Below are 14,307 nucleotides of genomic sequence, written 5' to 3' on the forward strand. Positions count from 1 at the left end.
GCACTTGTTCTGCCTGTTTACCACATAAGACCCATTTTGCCCCTTTAAAATCCTATTTCAGCATTTTTTCTACCCATGATTTGTCCACTTAAAATCAATTTTTACCACTTTCAGCCTATTTTTTTGCCTCTGTTAACCCATTTTTGCGGTGTTTAAATCCTATTTCACATCCTTCTCTACCCACTTTTGCCATTTAAACCTATTTTTGCCACTTTCCACCCATTTTTTTTCTATTTTTTGAGCCATTTTTTCAACTTTATGTCATTTTTTCCCTGCTCACCAGTTTTTTTTAGCCACTTTTACTGCCAGCTTTTGCCTTTGTTAAACTGTTTTACAATTGTTTACCTGTTTTCAACACTTTTTATTCCCACTTTTCACAATTTTACCTCATTTCACTATTTGTTATGCCTGTTGTTTGCCACTTTTAATCATTTTTTGCCCTTTCAGCCCATTTTTTTTCCTCTGTTAAGCCATTTTTGTCTCTTTTCACCCATTTTACAACAGTTAAGATAGAGATAAACTTTTAATTGATCCCTCATCGGGGGAAATTTTGTTATTACAACAGCTTAACAAGAGAGAGACAGAAATAGCTATATTAAACAAAAGTAAGAAATAAAATGTGCAAACAATACTTAAATACAATATGGCCAAAATCAGCAATAATAATAATAATAATAATAATAACAATAAAAGCAATATTCACATATCTACATGTGTACACCTTCACTTGTGGGAGGTTTAACAGCATTTCACTATATGTTATGCCTGTTTTTCCACTTTTAACCTGTTCTTTCCTGCATTAGCCCCTTTTCACCACTTTTTATACCCATTTTGTGGTTTTAAGTACATTTTTGCCACTTTTAATTCATTTGAACTCTGGCTAAAATACAGCATGTATGAATAAAAGAAAAATATATTTGTTGATAGCAGTGGTTATTAACCAGGTAAAAAACACAATGAACATGGTTATCATCATTTAGCTTTACAATGAACCATGATTTTGCTGACCTCCATGGGCCCCCAGTTTAGCTGGGCCCCAGAAAGCTCTCCCCTCATCCCCCTTAATGGGTGGCCTTGCCTTTACCGATATTTACTTTTGAAGAAATTGAAAGTTCAAGCCCATAATTTGTTCTAACATTAGGATTGTTACTATTTGAGTGATTTGGAACCAACTTATATTCAAAATTGTTTCACAGCTTCAGAATCTCAGGATATATTGGGCCATAAAGGATTCCCCAGATGACCCAGTGTTGGCCAGTAGTGGGACAAGATGTCATGCCACGGGATCCCTCAAGACTCAAACATCATGAGATTTCATGTCACAAGATGAAAATGTCTCGCAAGATTAACAGGCTGAGGCAGAGCAGTAGCAGAAATTAAGTTGTCCGGTTGAACTGGAGATTACTTACTTAGACTAAACTTAAGTCCAAAATACAAATGATTTGAGGTTATTTTTAAAATAATCAGGTGTATTTTGGATGTAATGTTTTGCTGTTCCATGGAAACAAGACATGATTTTCTTCCTGTTAATAAACTTGGAATAATTTTCTCAAGTTACAAGGAATATCACTGGAGAGGTGAAAGTACTGTGTTTACACAACTCTTGAATCGTTCCTTATTTGCTCTAATTATACATACTGAAGCTTGTATCTTGAACCGAGAATTTAATTAGCACACCAAATTAGATTAAAACAGATTCTTAAAGCTGAGACATTAATTATTTATTGATCACAAGAACCTTACTACAGAAAAGACCTGCTTAAATGAAGGTTTTGTTTTTATTGATCATCTCTTATACTTACTATATCTGTTGTTTAGGCACAGCTACTTTTTATAAGCTATTATGTGCTGTAGTCTTTAACAAATAGAGCCTATTGTGCCATAAAAAGTGCCTCCAGTGCTACTTTTGTTTTTTTACGGAGCATCAGATGAATGACACAGGGATTGTGAAGCAGCATTTGCATTTAGATCCATACATTAAAGATCATATAGATACGTCCTCCAAAGACCGTATTGTTCTTCTATTTAATCCACTCACAGGTCAGTCTGTCAAAGCAATCACTTAGCTTCAACACACACAACAAGCCGAAAGAAATAACCTTGGCTCTGCGTTATTGAGGAAAAAGAAGCCCTGTAGATTAGTTGGACTGATGGGACTTGGGCTGCAAGGAAAGGTGATAAGAACTTCAAAATTAAACTTGGACGTGAGAAGCTTGGCACCTTCTAAAGAAAAACAGTGGCTCCTGGATGACACAGAGATTGTTTTTGTTTTTTTTTTTTAGAAAGGGACACAAAGATCTCCCACAATGTTATCTCGTCAGTCCACCGGCGCATCAATCAAGGCCCAGGCTGCTGGGAATCGACCCCTTTTGCTCTGGAATCAATGCCCTCTCCCACTCTCATTGGTACAGCAGAGATTGTCAGAGATACAGCACAGGAAAGCCCCGCCAAGTCCAGCACTTTATGTTCTAAATGGGAGAGACTATTAACTCACTGACACTCACTGTCTTTGTCATTTTGGCTTACGCGACCTTTGCTTTATCTGTCTCAAGAGGACTGGATTGAAAATGTCACTGTGAAGTAGTTATTTGTAATTTTGGCATTGTAAATTACTCAAAATATCAGTGCACTGAGGTATCGTTTTAGTGCACATGGACAAAGGGGAAGAACCTATTACAAAATCAAAGGTTTTCTTCTAATGGGCTCTCACAACATTTATTTAGTTCATCTAACAATGAATTGTGTCTTTCTCTAGTTTAACTATAGTCTACTTCTAGGTCATACCTGAGAGAATACCTAGAAGAAGTGCAAAACTCCATATTTGGGTGAAAAATGCTCCACTAAAACAGAGGAAACCTAAACCTATTTTCTTAGCACTTTATTGGTGTAATGTGATGATAATTTTCTTATTTTTTCTCAAATGTCTGAGCATTTGTCGAAAATATCCAACATTAACGGCGCTAGCTACTTTACATATACATCCTACAACTCCCAGCATGCCTCAGTGTACCCTCGCGCTCGTGTCTTCCTGTTTGGGTGCCGCAGCTGGAAAAATGGCAGCTGATACAGGGAGATACAGGAGTGCTGTAAGCAAAAATAAAGACCCCTCTGGACTTCTCATCTCTGTCATAAGGTGACGTTTGTTATATTCTTCATATAAAGTTAGCGTTGCTCCTCAGTAGACAAGCATTTCTTGAATTGTTCTGACATTTGCGGCAGACTCGGACTGACAGCTAGCTTTTATGCTAAAGCTAAATGCTAGCAACATCCTTCCTGTGTTGAATCTATGAAAGAAATAAACGCATACGTGCGTTATTTTCGTCTTCAAAACAATAAGTCAGTCTGCGGTTGATATTAACAGTCATTTTGGTTTCTCATGTGAAAAACAAGTTATTTTCTTCGAATAGCTTATAACAGTTGTAGTTCGCCGACTATTCCAACTTAAAACTGTAATATTTTCTGTCAAATCACAACACTTAGCCCTGTAAGGGATCCGTGTTATATTATTTAAGACATGTTTTAACACATAATTCAAATAAATAAAATTATTCTGCTGAATCTATGAAAAGATCATGTATTCTATTTGTAACAACACCTCTATTTATGCTGTTGTACATTTTAAAGTAATTTAATACAGGGTACCTGTTCCTGTGTTTTTGCCATGCAAAGTCTTGTATTGTAATTTTTTCTATTGTGTGCTGCTGTATTGATGCTCAATTGAGAAACGTGAGGTGTATTTTAGGATTGAAGTGACTGTAATCTTTCCATTCTCTTGGTTGCAGGACTCTGTCCAGCAGTGATGATGTTGAAGACAGGGAGACAGAGAAAGGTCGTCTTGAAGAGGCCTTTGAGACATGTGATAGGGATCTGGATCAGTTGATCGTTCAGCATTATGCTGAACTCACCACAGCCATCCGGACCTACCAGAGCATCACTGAACGCATCACCAGCTCCCGCAACAAGATCAAACAGGTAGGAAGAGGGAACTCAACAATGGGCTATAGACAAATTAATTTGTATGGATGTGAAAACCATGACTGGAAATTCAGTCTGTAATTCAAAGCAGTGACTCTGAGCTGTGTAGTTAAGAATTTTCAGTTATAACAATATGTGTCTTTTTATGTGTTAAAGCTGCTGTTGCCTTTGTTTTTTGCCTTCTTTATTTCCAAAGATGAAAACTGACCTAATTAATACAAAACCAGTCCATCCAAAGGAAAACTGAATTTATAACAATTGACAGTTGTATTCTGAATCATCTCTCTCTGAATATAATTCTAACTTCTGTGGGATAATGGCTCCTTTCTGAATAATTGGGTATGTGGCAACATAACACCTAGTCTACCTTCAGGATTTAACCGTTGAATGCAGTTCACTGTTTTGAGGATGACTCAAGAATCTGTTTCACCTTTTTATTTCATGTCTGTCATTTTCACCACAGATAATAACAAATGTTACAGTAGAATGGCTGTATGCATTATTTTAACATTAACAAGAGGTGCAATACATTCAGTTTCCCAGTTAAGAGGTGGCGCTCCAATGAAGTTAGCAATTCAGTGCCAGAACCTTAAAACAGAAGAGGCTTTTTGACGACAATAGTCAATGATTTCTATGTGGCACTTGAAAAAATACAAGCAGCTGCATTATAGAATAAGACGACCAACAAAATGTGAAGTAAACACTACAATAGTTGCTGATAAAACATTATCTTGCTTTATTTTGGGTGCCAAACAGTTTCCTAACATATTATAAAGTTGTTGAATTATGCTATTATAGTTTAATTTAACCGATACCTAGGCCAAAAAAAAAGAATTAGGCGTTTGAATTGCCATAGATGTTAACATGGAATCTGTGGATGGTGAGAGCGTGGAAGTTGTGGAGAAGTTCACCTGTCTTGGCAACAGAGTCTTTCAGTCCTTGGTCTCTCTGGTCTTACTGTACTCTTGTGAGGCCTGGATGCTGACTGATGGACTCACAGATGCTGGTTTGACTCCTTTGTGATGACTGATACCATTATTGGGCTGTAATGCAGATGCTATTATTATTATTATTTTTTTTTTTAACTATAAGAAAGATTAATTAAACTTGTATGTTTTGTGTCATTGTACATGAATTGAACCCCAGAAGTTGTGCTATTAAAGGGCAGTTTAGCTTAGATAGCTTATCTTTCTTAAAGGCAGTACTTCTCAGTAGTGTTGCATCAGATTTGCTCAGAGCGTCTTATAAGATTAATTAATTTATTTTCCTATTACAGATATGTGTTTGTACTTACACTTGAAATTAATAATTATTCTTATTTTGGAGGGTTACTCAGTTTGTTGTGAAGTCTGTGTTTCAAGTTAACTGGTTGATAAGTCATTCTACTTCATAAATCTGACTTTGTTTGAAGTAACCTGCATGATTGCTAATTATTTATTGGACATTTAATTTGTCAGGACATGACAGAAGTGGTCATAACTGCCATTTCAGTGTCTGTAACAAAGCCTCAACGTTTGTTTTTTTTTTGATAAGCTTGTGTCTAGAGTTGTACTGTACAAAAACATGCCTACAGGAAAAACATTGTTACTTTTTGACTTTTGACTCACTCTTTCCTTGCAGGTAAAGGAGAACCTCCTGTCTTGTAAAATGCTGCTGCACTGCAAAAGGGACGAGCTGAGGAAACTGTGGATCGAGGGGATCGAACACAAACATGTCCTCCAGCTGCTGGATGAAATTGAAAGTATCAAGCAGGTGCCTCAGCGTCTGGAGGCCTACATGGCAAGCAAGCACTACCTTCATGCTACTGATATGCTGGTGAGTAGACCTATCGCTGGAGATGTAGTTTTATGAAAATCAGAGAGACAGTACAAGCAAAAAACAAGGACTGCATGATAGTTTTGGTCTTGCAGTGGTTTCTTGTGGTTAATTGGATGGAGGAAAGGGAAAAATAGGTTGGAAGTTGCAGAAAAATATATGCAAATGCATAGGAGACAAATGTGAAGCAGCATGGTGCTGTAGGGACTCGTACTGTGCACAGTACAAATACATAAACACCAGAGTCCATGAAGTATTGCTGCTAAGGTTGATTTCCAGGCGCCTGTCATCCCTTTAAAGAATCCTTTTCTAGCCTTGAACAGCCCAGTGGTTGCAGCTCTTTTACTTCAAGCGAACACCATCTGAGTGCAGAGAGGCCGCTTCAGGTGTGTATGTATGCCTGTGCTCTTGTTCTTTTGATGTGTGCTTGCAGCACGCTCCACAGGGGAGCCGAAGGATGGCATTGAGGACTAAACGGCCAGACTCTCTGATGTCTCTGTTGCTTTCCTTTCCTTTCCCTCTCTCCCTTCTTGTGTCACTCCCACATATCTTCCTTCAGACTTTGGTAATAATTAGTTTGCTAGAACGGAGTTTTCTGAGGAGGATGAATGAAAAGAGGGATGATGATATGCCCAAAGGACCATGAAGAAAATCATCTTTGTGGGCAAGGAGAGAGCTGGAGCCTCATTTAACTTTTGCACCGTCTGTGCATGGTGTTTTAAAAGGTTGCAGAATGCTCAAAGTCAGTAGGATGCAGCATCTACATCCTCCACGCGCTTGTATAATCACAATTTTTGATCTGTATGTAAAAAGCAAACTTTAGAGTTCATTGTATTTTCCTTAGCAGGTCAAAATGGAATTGGATGCATCCATTTTGCTTTTAGTTTTGGTGACACATTTATTTAGCTCATGATAAAATAGTAGAGGTTTAAGTGTGCTCTTCATACACCTAAGCCAAATTCGAGGATTTCACTTTGTAGAAGATGTTAGTAAGACTAATTTTTATATTTTATAGGAGTTTGTAGGTAAACTTCTCCATTAGGGATGGTCCTGGGAGAATAATTTCAAAGTTGATTAAATGCAAACTTCAATTCAGACACTTTTGAATTTTCTGAGTGTTAAAAAACAGGAGTTATTGAGCACAATTTGATGAGCAAGGCTAAATAAAGAGTCACTGTGTTTCTAGAGTAAATTATATTACATTGATCTAATGAGTGTGACAAAAGTTAGCAGTGCTAGTGTTGCTAGGCTTCAGTCCTCCTTCCAGGTTAATTTCCCTGTGCCTTTGCTGGCACCGCATGGCTTCAGTTGAGTCTTTACATGTCTTTCTCTCTCTGATCTTTTCTAGTTTCAAGAAAAACATGACATTTTGAAGCGACTGAGACATAGATGAGACTTCACTAAACTTCCACTGTAGTAGAAGTCTTTGTCTTGCTAACAGTAATGTAAAGCTAAAACAGTCAACTGATTAGAGGTGAGTGGATTGTGTTCCTGACGTGTACTAAATATTGTTATAAAAGGATGGTCTCTAATATTCATGCCTTATATTTTGGACATAGTCCCAAAATAATTCTGCCAGAAGTTAATTACTGTATAACCGATTAATCTAAAGAGGTAGTAGGCTAGTTGTTCTGCTTTTGGTCATAAGATTTAGATTTAATCAAACATGAGATGTTTTGGATCTCTAATGAATCTGACTAGAATTTTTCCCCGACTTATGGAGATAAATTATTTAAATAAGAAAAACTTCTTTACTGTGAGCTACAGCTGATCAGCTGCAATGGTCAAGTAAAACAGTAAAGTGATCATTGACAAATCGATGCTTTAAAATCAGAATTAAGGGCACAGATTTGAAAGGATTGTATTTCTTGTAAGTGGGCTTGGCTTCAGCTCATTCAAACTGACACACTCGCGCCTTCCTAGAGCAGATTTTACCGCCTCATTTTTCAGGATTTTGAAGCTTAATTTTATAATCTTAGAGATGCTGAAGACACGCCCCATGTACCCAGGTTCAAGTCCAGCCTGTGGCTACTTTCCCACATATCTCCCCCACTCTCTGATCCCTGTTTCAAAGTCTGTCCACTATCTTCCTTGATAAATAAAGGCATAAAATGCCCCAAAATATATTTTTTTAAATCAAAAAAGAGTTAACAGGTGCAGCTGGCCTAGCATTTGAGGCGTGCCCCAAATACATATGCGGCCCAGGTTCAGTCCAGTCTCCATCTCTTTTTCTCACGCATTCTTTACTTATCTCTATTGTCTAGATCAAACTACTGCAAAAGGCTAAATGCTACATCTAGCTACCATCCAGCCACTGTTTGTTTAGAGAGGTCCCGTTAACCAAAGCTACAGCCCTTGATTTTAGGCGGTTAACTTAACAGCTTACACACAACATTTCATCATCATTGCAGGTCTGAAAACATAAGAAATATGAGTTAAGTAAATCTGGTGCTGGCTTACAAGGGTGAGTATGTTTGATCATTTAGTCAGCTAATCAAATAAAATCCCTCATCACCACAGCATCTAATGGCCTAGATTTTGAGGAAAAAATAATATGACTATTAGAAATGATGATATTAGAGTCCCTGATGTTTTTATTCCCATCACGCTGTCACTCATTACAGCATTCATCTGTCAGATTAATGGTTTTCAGATGCACCTTCTGTTACTTATTTTCACACATTATTTTTGTCTGTCTTTATCCAAGTTTCTAAATATTTTGTGTTTAAAACTGCTTTTTTATTATTAATGCAAAAGCAGACTTCTTACTAATTTCCCAGCCTCTCTCTCCATCACTTTCTCTCACTCTCCATTTGTCCCCGTCTGTGTGTTTATGTGAGTCATATCTCTACGGGTTGACAATTAGGATTCAGACTACGCTCTCTGTCTGCGACTGAATGGCAGTCTAAGAACCCCATGGGGGTCGGTTAAAACAAGACTGTCTGTGGTTCCGGAAAAAGTCCTCTCTTCCCTTCTGCTTTCCTTTTGTTTACCTTACTGTACTCACTCCTTTGTTTGTGTTCTGTAGTTTCATGAAACCAAGATGCAGTCATACTGTTAGAGACGCCCCCCTAGGAGCGTAACACAGTGAATTTCCTCTCTTCTCTTCTCTTCTCTTCTCTTCTCTTCTCCCCCCCAATCGAACTCACCAGAGGCCTCATATCTCTCATTATCCTGACAGTCCTGTCCCTCCTAATGATATTAACCAACCTTCCTCTGTCATCCCAGCCCAGTGGTAACGAGATATCCCCCTCCTCACCCCCCTCACAGAAACATGAACGTTAACTGATTTAGATTTTACACAATCACACATTTGATCATACACAGACACATCTAAGAGCTGCAAACACATACAGAGGACATGCTAAGCCTCACAGGTGTGCAGAGTTATTCTATTAAGCCAAAGGGGCTGATCATGCAGCACATTAGCTCATCTTGTCACTAATACCCCTCTCATTTGCATCAACACACACTTGACCCGTGCCCCCTTGCCCAACGTCCTCCCTCCTCCTGCTACCCATTCCCTCCTGGCCTGCCTGAGCCGTGCAGATATTTTTCACAGCGGTATCATCAGGCCATTAGTGCCCTTGAAGTACACATGCATACTCTCACATGGATACAGGCAGATTGTTTTTAATGGCATGAAATGCAATAATTTCATGCATGCAACAACTGCTGCTTCTGCCCCAGCTAATAAAGATTAGGAAGGAAGCGACTGTGGATGAAAATTGGAGAATTAAAAAGCATAATTTAGTTTTTGGAGGGAAATATGTCTAATTTATTTTACATATCTGCATACATCATCATAGTTCAATTTAATCTAATTGAAAAAAGAAAGGGTTGTTCTGAGTGTTGTTGTGAGAACTATTTTTTTTTACAAAAAAGTACAAAATCCTCTTTACTGTCAACGTGAAAACAGATTTCTACAAAGTAATGCCAATTAAACAAAAATGTGTGATTTAAAATAAGGGACTGCAGAAATATTCACCCCTGATCAAATGCAAAAGAGGTCCAGCTGATTGGAGCTAGTAGTCTCATATTAGTGAAATGGGGATCAGCTAAATGCAGTAAGTGTGACTCAAGTGATTGTAATATAAAGACACCTGTGTCTGGAAGGTCCAGTCACATGTTAATCAGTATTCCTGGCAACCATTACACCATGAATGCAACAAACACTCCAAGCAACTCGGAGAAAATGTTATTGAAAAGTATAAATCAGGGGATGATACAAAAATCTTTCCAAGGCACTGAACAACTCCAGGAGTTCATCATCATTAATAGGCCTCAGAATCTGTCTAGATCAAGCTTTCCTCACAAACTGAGTGACTGTGCAAGAAGGAGACTAGTGAGAGAGGCCACCAAGACACCTATGACTACTCTGAGACTCCATTGTCAAGTGGAAGAAAGTTATTTGGTCTCAACGTTTTGAGGACACCAGTCACTGCACACCAGCACAAACACACACCATACCCACTGCGAAACATGGTGGTGGGAGCATCATGCTGTAGGGATGCTTCTTGGCAGCCAGCCCAGAAGGCTTCCAAAGATAAAGAGTAAAATGAAAATATAGGAAAGTCCTGGAGGGCAATTTCAGTCACTTATTTATTTACATTACATAGTTTTATGTAATTTACTTTATTTTGTAGACATTTGTTTTCAATTTGACATTAAAGAGGTTTTTTTTGTTTTTTGTTTTTTTGTTGGAAAAGCCAAATTGTATTGACCATAATTGATTTACAAAATCCATCTTCTTGTGTTTTTTTTTACAGTGTAAAGCAACTATGAATGAATGAGGCTATCTAATGAGGCTATTTTCCATAATTCTACAGATATTTTGTAAGGATATCATGTACACAGCCATTAAACACATTTCAGTAATGACCATGCATGTTGTCTTTTGCAGGTGTCAGCTGTGGAGTCCCTGGAAGGCCCTCTGCTGCAGGTGGAGGGACTTGGAGATCTGCGCCTGGAGCTCCACAGCAAAAAGCTTAACATCCACCTCGTGCTTATTGATGAGCTGCACCGACATCTGTACATCAAGTCTACAAGTCGACTCGGACACAAGAACAACAACAAAGATAAAAACGCTGCTCGTCTGCCGGGGTAGGAGACTATATATTTTAAAACTGTAGGACTTGTGTTTTGTTTTTCTCAGTGGCTGCTTTTGATGTGCTCTCAAGATTTGAAAAGGTTGCATCAGTGTCATTAGGGTTTGCTTGGCCATTTGCTTGAAAAATTAAGATAATTATTATTCTATTGCTTCTGTTCTTGATCTCAAGGGAGCACACACAATTTGCACATTACCAAGCGTAACAAAAAAATTAAATTCTCATTAAGGAACAGTAGGTAAGCATTTATTTTTGTGTTTAATTTTCATTGTATAAAAACAACTTCATCAGAGCTTCTGTTAGTTCTGTTTTTATTACAGTATTATCACTGACATACTTTAAAAAAGGCTGAGAGGCACAAAAGTCGATAAAAGCCATTGATTGTTATGAAATGTGTCTTTTCTCCCGTTTGTTTGGTCTGAAGTAGAAAGCACCATTATTGTGTGCCTGTTATAAAGTCACAGATGCCACCGTTAAAGGGCTTTATTGTTTGAAAAAGTTTCAGCTGTATAAATGTTTGTTCATTATAAGTTATTCCATTTCTGAGACAACTTGCCTGTTATTTATTGTAAGAAAAGTGGAAAGGCAAGCCAATTACTGACAAAAACAATTAGATGTTGTGGAACTTGTTGCTCTGTTTCTTTATCTTTTACTTTTTATGAAATTCCAAAGAAACAGGGAAATAAACATCACACGTCATTGGTTATAAAAGGCAAATATCACTTGTTTACTCATAGGACACAATGAGATGTATCTTTGTTACTGGAGGGCTTGTTTCTTGGCTTCATGATGAGTTGGTATAGCTTCTTAAGGATAATGCGGCACAATGGCTGTGTGCAGACTGTTGATGCTGATGTTACTGGTGGAAGGAATCCAGTTCAAGTGTTTTTTTTTTCCCACTTCTACACATGCCTGTCTGTGCGTGTGGGGTGCAGTAATTATGGTGGCGGTGGGTTGCCGAGGTACAGTGATTTATTACAGAGGGTCAGCTGCTGACAGGTCCCGGCCTTCCTGTATTGGGTCGCCTCTAACAACAAGCCAGCCTCCATACAGCCGACTCACTTAGCAGGCACACTGTGTTTATACCGCCCAAGTTAAAAGACCTGGATTGTGTCCACCTCAGGCTTAAGGCTTGATAAATGGCTCATCGGAAAGCAGCGGCAATCTCACCCTTAAATGCAAGGCATTTTGCTATAACAATAGATTGTTTTTGTAGATGAGCGCCAGGTTAGCGGGTGCATTTCTGCAACAGCAAACTTAACTTTTATTTGTGCAAAAGAAGCAATTACTGCAAACTTTTGTGAGATGGATCATGAGACAGAAGGTATATTATTGGAAGATAACTCATTTTTATCTTGGTAGTGTCTCATCTCAGATGTTTTTCTTTGTAGCTCCATAGGCAAAGATGCACCTCAAATCCCTGGGTTGGATGTCAGCAGTTTGTCCACCCCTCGCAAGCTTTTGGATTCATCGCAGTTTGGCACACCTGGATCCAGTGGTGGTACAACCTTTTTTTTTTTTTTTATCATATCAGATAATTAAACAGGGTTTCACTGAATCCTTAAACGTCTCTCCCGTTAGATTCATGACACAATTTTACTGGATTTTATTAGTATTGTTCTGATAGCGATTTGGTTAAAATCAGTTGCAAGAGCTTTACCTTTTGAATTTATCCCATTAGAAATAAAATGACGGTTTAATCAGGCTTAAAATCAAGCTAGATTAAGTAGAACAGCTGGGGCACATCAATCTCATTTTAGAATACACCCGAAGGTTTTGGAAACAGATTTAACAAGCACAGAGCAATCTTAACAGAAAGCTGATATTAGAAAAAAATGAATAACTGCAATATGGATAAACAACTGCTCTAAAGCTTCATATTAACAAAACTTTGACATTAATTCAGTTTCACATCCATCACAGATGAATTGGGCTGTTGTGAGCCTTTAGGCTCTGCTTTTTGTACTTGAAATCAGATCTACATAAATGTCAGGAAACTCGATTTGTGGCCACATATCAGTGTTCACAGTCCAGGGAACAGTATGAATCTCTGTAGAGTCCAAATATCCCACATTCAACTAAAGATTAGTCTGTTTTCTCCTGTTGTCACTCACTCCTCATAGAGCAGACAACCATATCTAGTCACTCAGCCCGGCTGAACAGTCGTGTCGCATGCTGAAAGTGACGTCAGTGCAGACCTTTTATTGTGTGTGAAGATCCACCCTTTTTGAATGGATGGGTGAGCTTGGCACTAGAGAAGAGTGCCAAAAAATGGGAAGGTACAGGTCGGTTATTCGGGACCCTTTCCAACTTTTGGTTACTGGAATGCAAATTAATGCATACTGTGCCGTACCAAACTGAACCGTATCGCATGGTAGAAAAAACCTTTAAGTGCTAAACAGTTTTTTTTAACGTAGCTTTCTTTTCCCTGTATACTGCAGCTATTACAGCAGCGTATAGCATTCCCATTCAAAAACTGCTAACAAGAGAAGGAGAAAATGATGATTAAATACCAGTTTAAGACATATTTAGTACAAGAAAAAAGCAATCACATAGTAGCTTGTACAATTTGTACCAACTCAGGCTGTCAAGTTTAATCGCTTTAATCATGATTAACTACAATCCACAATAAGTGCACTATTATTGGCTCTTTCAACAAACTTCAGTTAAAGCACTGCAGCATCTCCCTTCAGCCACAGTGATTTAAAATAAGTCCACTACCTTAATGTCTCATTTCACTTTTAAAAAAACTTATAGACAGCTCTGTCAAGTCAAGAGTCACCTGAACCTTGAGTTATCAAACATTTACCCTTTTTTACCATTTACTTCTTTCCTTTTCAATCCATAACAAATTTCTTTTTCCATGGTTAAATCTTCAATATACCTATATAAGTAGGTCTGTATCCAAGCTGTAGGTCAGTTGCCCTTAATCTAAGAGAGTAGGAAGATCCAAAAATGACACATGTACAGTATTAGATGCAAAGTAGTGGAATATATGAATGTGATCAAAAGGTTGCGGTTAATCATGATTAACTACAGAAATCCTGAAATTAACCGTAATTAAAAATGATAATCTTTTGACAGCCTGTGAGCAAACCCTATTTAATCAAGGGGTATGGGAATCAGGGCTGCACAGTGGCGCAGGGGTCAGAAAGAAGGTTCTTAGTTTTAATTGTGGGCCTCACACTGAACTGACAACCAGTCCACTGTGTACCCTGTTCCCCCAGTGACAGCTGGGGTCAGCTCCAGCCTTCCTATGACCCGAAACAGGATAAGCAGCAGTATGAGTGTTGGATGGGTGGATTAGGTCATAAAAGTCTAAAATTTGATATTGAAAAGTGTGCAGCCGCATTGAATAATGGTAAAAATATTTTAGATAGCTGAAAAGAAGTGGGATTTTGAAAGGATG

At 38.2% G+C, this 14,307-nt stretch overlaps 1 protein-coding gene across 3 annotated transcripts in view; it reads left to right on the forward strand.

Annotated features, from left to right (window-relative positions):
• The first annotated feature begins 3,028 nt into the window (after positions 1-3,028).
• Positions 3,029-14,307, forward strand: part of exoc4 (exocyst complex component 4) — a 187,452-nt gene continuing 176,173 nt past the window's right edge. For 2 of the 3 annotated variants that reach the window (XM_041780750.1, XM_041780753.1), the window contains exons 1-5: positions 3,029-3,133; positions 3,783-3,972; positions 5,596-5,790; positions 10,694-10,893; positions 12,290-12,399. In XM_041780750.1, the coding sequence (XP_041636684.1) occupies positions 3,054-3,133; positions 3,783-3,972; positions 5,596-5,790; positions 10,694-10,893; positions 12,290-12,399 (775 nt within the window). In that variant the 5' untranslated portion in view covers positions 3,029-3,053. The remainder of the gene's footprint in view (positions 3,134-3,782; positions 3,973-5,595; positions 5,791-10,693; positions 10,894-12,289; positions 12,400-14,307) is intronic. The other variant, XM_041780754.1, reaches the window with a different exon arrangement.

The sequence above is a fragment of the Cheilinus undulatus genome, linkage group 23 (assembly GCF_018320785.1).
Source record: "Cheilinus undulatus linkage group 23, ASM1832078v1, whole genome shotgun sequence".
In the NCBI taxonomy this organism is placed as follows: Eukaryota; Metazoa; Chordata; class Actinopteri; order Labriformes; family Labridae; genus Cheilinus; species Cheilinus undulatus.